This window comes from Papio anubis, chromosome 4 (genome assembly GCF_008728515.1).
Source record: "Papio anubis isolate 15944 chromosome 4, Panubis1.0, whole genome shotgun sequence".
NCBI lineage: Eukaryota > Metazoa > Chordata > Mammalia > Primates > Cercopithecidae > Papio > Papio anubis.
In genome coordinates, this window is record NC_044979.1 from 152,554,970 (window position 1) to 152,560,930 (window position 5,961).

The window sequence follows — 5,961 nt, forward strand, 5'->3', positions numbered from 1 at the left end:
TTCCAAATATTATTTACATGCAATTATATCCAGTAGAATTCCTGTTTGCTCAAATAGGAAGTCCCTAGCCGTTACTCATGTTGTCTTACGTCTGTATTGAACTCTTACTAGGTTGCAAAAGCTTTGGCAGAACTTTACAATCAGATGGTACAGATTTTGCAAAGCCACTTCCTCTTATTACCACTGGTCATCTGTCATTTATTAGGCTGCCATAAAGCAGGATTCCCCTCAAATCAAGTTAAATTAGAATCACTGATAAGGCTCAGGCACTAGTATTTTTAAAAAGTCCTCCAAGTAATTTTAATGTGCAGCCTGAATTGCAACTCACCAGGCTAAATTGTAGTTGAGCAATTTTGGTCTTCCTGATACCTGATTTCTTTGCTCTTTCTCTTTTCTGGTTCAATGTATAATAAGAATTTTCCAGTATTAGTTTTATTAGCTTCCACTTACTAAATTCTGCTTACGGGGGTTCCTGCTTAGTCTAGACAGTAAGCAGGAACTTACAGACGATGTAAGCTTATAGACCACATAAGCAGGAACCCTGTAAGCAAGAACTCAGTGAGTGTAAGCTAATTAAAACTATGTGCCAGGCAGGGTGCCAAGCATTTTCTGGGCATTATCTCACTTAACTTTCGTAGCAACCCCGAAGTAGGTGCCATTTCTATGAAACCTGCCCAATTACTGCCCCACTCCGCGGTACAAGCTCTTACCCACCGCTTCTTCAATACACTCCTATTATGGAACTGTCGGGGCACTCCAAAGTCTCTATGTAGTTATAAATAAATAAACGTTATCTGGAAGAGCAGCCTAGAACTTTCAAGATCTCCAATTCACACTCCAACTGACGCCTTTAACTACCCCTACTGAGCCCCACTTTCAAAGCTCACTCACTAATATTGGATAATATTTGTCTGCCTACCTCAGCCTCCGGAGTAGCTGGGACTACAGCGTCGTTACTAGCCAGCTTCAGGGCTAGAACAGCCTTTATGTGCAAGTGGAAAAAACCTCAGGTATTTCCCAAATCGGTAGCTGCAGAGGGGCTCTATCCTTACTGGAGATGGAGAAAAGCCCTCTCGCGCCTTTTATGTCAGCCCTCGCGACTCGTTAAGAGAGCGAAGGCCAGGGACTGCCCAGGTCGCATCCCGAGAGCCTGAGGTCAGAGTCCCTGCCCCTGGGGCAAACCGCGAAGGGTGGGACGGGTGGGTGTAAGCGGGGCGGAGGGTAGGAGCCGCCCTAGAGGCGGTCCCTCCGAGTGCCCTGTGCCTCGCCTTAAAGGAGGGCGCCAACGCAATTTCAGTATCTGGGAGACGGGCTGCCCCACCCCCGCGCGCAAAACCCTGATTTAGCTTAAGGGATGAAGGCGGGGACCCCTGCGCAGGCTTGCAGTGTGGGAGACTGCCGCCCGAGCCCTCCGACGCCGCGCTCCTGGAGGCCGAGAGTTCCGCGCCGGGAGGGTCTCGGGGGCCTAGGAGTGCCGCGCCCGGTTGCCAAGGCAACCCCACGCGGCTGCAGAAGCCGGCGCTCGCAGCAGGGCCAGGGCCGCTGCCGGAAGTGACGCGAGTTCACCTGCCGAGCGGGGGCGGGGAGGAGGGGCGGAGGGTGCAGAGGTGCCGCCGCCGCCGCGAGCCAGTCGGGAGCGCGCGAGGCGCGGGGAGCCTGGGACCCGGAGCGAGAGCCGCCTACCTGCAGCCGCCGCCCACGGCACGGCAGCCACCATGGCGCTCCTGCTGCGCTTCTTGCTCCTGTGCGGAATCGTGGGTGAGTGGGGGCCATGGGGTCCTCAGCACCCGCCCAGCCCGGGGGCGCTCGCTGCCCGCGGCCACCCAGGAACAATGGGGCATGGGGGAGGGGGCGGGCGCGATTTGGGGACGCTACTGCAGGGGCTGCGGGGCGGGCAGAATTGCACAGGGGCGCTTTTGCGGGGCCGGGCGCACCAGCCTGGCCGGGTGGAGCCGTACCGGAGGGAGCCGCGCAGGGCGCGCGGAGTGCCGGGGGACCGAGCCCCCGGCGGGGGGTGGTGGCGGAGGGGCTCGGGCGCGGCGTGTTGGGTGCGCCTAGCAGCTCTCCAGTAGCATTCTCTGCCCCGGTGCGGGCTTGCCTTTCTTTGCTCTCGCCGTCTCCCTTGTCAGCCTTCGTGTCGGTTCCGTCCAGCGTTACCCGATTTCAAAAGCCTTGGGCAACGAGTTTTCAGGTGTCGAATCGCCCAGGCGGGGAGGCTGAATTGCAAACGCCATTATTCAATGCACATGGAGCTGCCCCGTGCCTCGGATCGGCCAGGCTATCTCTAGGAAAGAGACGCTGAGCGAACTCCAGCCTGGACGTTCTTAGTCTCCTGGAAGCAGCTAGCCCAGGCAGGAGCTGCTAACCAGACGCACATTGTGAAGTAGACCGTGGGAAATCAAAAGTGGGTTCCTGCAAAAATGTAGCATTGGTTTCTGTAGTCCTTGGGCAAAGTGCAAAGAATTCAGTGACCTCGCTTTTGAGTTTGTAATGTGTCGGTTCGTTTTGGAGATAAGACGGGCTGAGTTGTACAGGGTAATTGCTAGAGGCTTCGCCAAGTACGTTGGTCGACTGCTCCTTTCTCTGGGAGGGGGGAAAAAGGCGTGTAAAAAATGCGTGGACCATTAGGAGGCATAATCATTTTGACACTTCAAAAAACGCATGTTTCCATGTCAGTGTTTTAACCAACTGATCTTGCTTGTCAAGCTAAGCGTTTTATAACCAAATAATTCATTTTTAAAAATCCGTAGGTGGGATCCCAGGAGGCGCACTTAGTATAGCCTCTGGAAGGGTATTTTTTTGGTTGTTGTTAGGTGCTCTGAAGCAGGATAGAGTGGCCCTTTCTGTTGGGATGGCTCTCTGCTTCCTGTTGAAATGTTAATTCCATTGTTGGATGCCACAGCTGTGAGCATTACTCATGGGATGAACATTCTATTAACAAGTCTAATCTTCGATCTGAGCCTATAGCACTACCTCCACTTTTTTGATTAATACCATTTAGACTTGGCTGGCTGAAATGTCCAAAGTAACTCTTCCGGAGAAGATGAAGGGTCATAGAACCAGTTTGCAGGTACATTCCCACCATGTTTTTTTTTTTTTTTTTTTTTGGTCAAGGCCGAACCTGAAGTTGAAGTTGAGAACGCAGTGTGTTCTCTGAGAAAAAAAAAACAAAAAGCGTTCTAGACCACATCTAAAGCAGAAAAGTGGAAGAACATAAATTATGTGGAGGAACTTTTTTTTTTTTTAAGATGGAGTTTCTCTCTTGTTGCCCAGGCTAGAGTGCAATGGCGCGGTTTTGGCTCACCACAACCTCCGCCTCCCGGGTTTAAGCGATTCTCCTGCTTCAGCCTACTGAGTAGCTGGGATTACAGGCGAGCGCCACCACGCCCCGCTAATTTTTGTATTTTTCGTAAGAGACCGTGTTGGTCAGGCTGGTTTCGAACTCGCGACCTCAGGTGATCCGCCTGCCTCAGCCTCCCAAAGTGCTGGCAGGGATTAGTTGTTGTTGTTGTTTTAACGGGAATATTTAGCTATTTGGATTTTTTTTTTGAATTTTTTTGTTTTTTGGAATGCCTCACTTTGATAGGCACAATTCTAAGAAATAATATTTTGATGCATAGAGTCTTTGTGCTCATAAGGTATACATGGGTACAGTGAGCATTTACTCGAAGGGCCATTATCTTCAGCTAAACAAGGCAAGTATTTTTATTCCAATTTTTCAGTTTAAGAAACGGCTAAGGCCAGGCACGGTGCTTGTAATCCCAGCAATTTGGGAGGTTGAGAGGGGAAGGATCATTTGAGTTTAGGAGTTTGAGACCAGCCTGGGCAACATGGCGAGACCCCATTTCTACAAAAAATACAACAAAACAAAACTCAAAAAAGAACTAACTAGGTGCAGTGATTCTTGTCATAGCCCCAGCTACTCGGGAGGTTGAGATGGGAGGATTGCCTGAGCCTGGGAGGTTGAAGCTGCAGTGAGCCACGATCATGACACTGCACTCGAGCCTAGGCGACAGAGTGAGACCCTGTCTCAAAAAAAAAAAAAAAGAAAGAAACAGGTCAGACTAATTGATGTATGGCTTTATTTCTTCAAATATTTCTGACCATTTAGAAATGCAGTGGTATGGGCTGGGCGCAGTGGCTCACGCCTGTAATCCCAGCACTTTGGGAGGCCGAGGCGGGTGGATCACGAGATCAGGAGATCGAGACCATCCTGGCTAACACGGTGAAACCCCGTCTCTACTAAAAATACAAAAAATTAACCGGCCGTGGTGGCGGGCGCCTGTGGTCCCAGCTACTCGAGAGACTGAGGCAGGAGAATGGCGTGAACCTGGGAGGTGGAGCTTGCAGGGATCCGAGATCGCACCACTGCATTCTATCTTGGGCAGCAGAGCTAGACTCCGTCTAAAAAAAAAAAAAAAAAAAAGGAAATGCATTGTTATGAACTCAAGTTCACTGTTAACATGATTGACTCCTACATTAGCAAAACAAGGAAAATACTCATATTCAAATTATGCCATCAGTGATATTCCTCCAGCTCTGAAAGAGTTTCGTGGTATACTCTGGCTGCAGATGGGACTCCTTTTGATGTATTTTTATTGGCTGCCTACTAGTGAGTCATATTACTAGTAATTCTGTAGTAGTAGCAGTAGTAAGCAGAGGCAGTAGCAGTAGTAGTAAAATTAAACCCTTGATCAGTTTTGCCTTGAATCTGTGCTCTCATCACACTATGCTCTTCTGCCTCTACAGCAGCCACTTGCTCTTACTACCACTGGTCATCTGTCATTTACTAAGAACCTACTGTTGGTTTGACTGTGTGCCAAATACTGAAGGCTTTTATTTTTAGCTCTTTAATGTCATAGTCTTAGTTTGAATACTTTGAGGCATCGTGAGGACCCTAGGATTCTTCAGGGCTTGGATTGACATTGTAAACTAATGTGGCCTAGGGACGTGCAGCATCAGCATTACTCAGGGGTCTTGTCAAAGTTTGGGGTTGTGTTCTTCAGTTGCCAACATGAATGGAACTAAAAAAGTCTGGTCTCCCAACCCCTTGTTAGCTATTTGATGGTGGCTAAGCCTCACTGTGTGTCTGTTGCCTTATATGTCAAGAATGGGGCTCCTGGGGCAGGTGATGGGGGTTGGAGGTGGGAGGGTTGGGTAGATGTTGGTCAAGGGATACAAAATTAAATCCATTGTCCAACATGGTGACTATAGTTAATAACAATGTATTATATTTTTGAAAATTGCTGTGAGTGAATTTTAAGTGTTCTCACCACAAAAAGTATGTGAGGTAATGCATATGTTAATTCCCTTGATTTAGCCATTTCACAAGGCACACATCTTTCAAAATAATGTTATATGTAGATAAACATATATAATTTTTGTCAATGAAAAATAGGAAAAAAAAAAAAAAAAACCCAGGCCGGGCGCGATGGCTCAAGCCTGTAATCCCAGCGCTTTGGGAGGCTGAGACAGGCGGATCACGAGGTCAGGAGATCGAGACCATCCTGGCTAACACGGTGAAACCCCGTCTCTACTAAAAAATACAAAAAACTAGCCGGGCGAGGTGGCGGGCGCCTGTAGTCCCAGCTACTCAGGAGGCTGAGGCAGGAGAATGGCGTAAACCCGGGAGGCGGAGCTTGCAGTGAGCTGAGATCTGGCCACTGCACTCCAGCCTGGGTGACAGAGCGAGACTCCGTCTCAAAAAAAAAAAAAAGCCATGTAGCATGAGACAGACCTAAACTTTTGTTGTTTTCAGCCTGAAATTTAGGAGGCTTTTAAAAAACTGCAGCATAGCTGGGCGCGGTGGCTTAAGCCTGTAATCCCAGCACTTTGGGAGGCCGAGACAGGCGGATCACGAGGTCAGGAGATCGAGACCATCCTGGCTAACATGGTGAAACCCCATCTCTACTAAAAAAAATACAAAAAACTAGCCGGGCGAGGTGGCGGGCGCCTGTAGTC

General features: G+C 49.3%; 1 protein-coding gene across 2 annotated transcripts in view; it reads left to right on the forward strand.

Moving 5' to 3' along the window:
• The first annotated feature begins 1,422 nt into the window (after positions 1-1,422).
• Positions 1,423-5,961, forward strand: part of CXADR (CXADR Ig-like cell adhesion molecule) — a 78,958-nt gene continuing 74,419 nt past the window's right edge. For both annotated transcript variants that reach the window (XM_031665675.1, XM_003895608.5), the window contains exon 1: positions 1,423-1,758. In XM_031665675.1, coding sequence (XP_031521535.1) covers positions 1,716-1,758 — 43 coding nt within the window. In that variant the 5' untranslated portion in view covers positions 1,423-1,715. The remainder of the gene's footprint in view (positions 1,759-5,961) is intronic.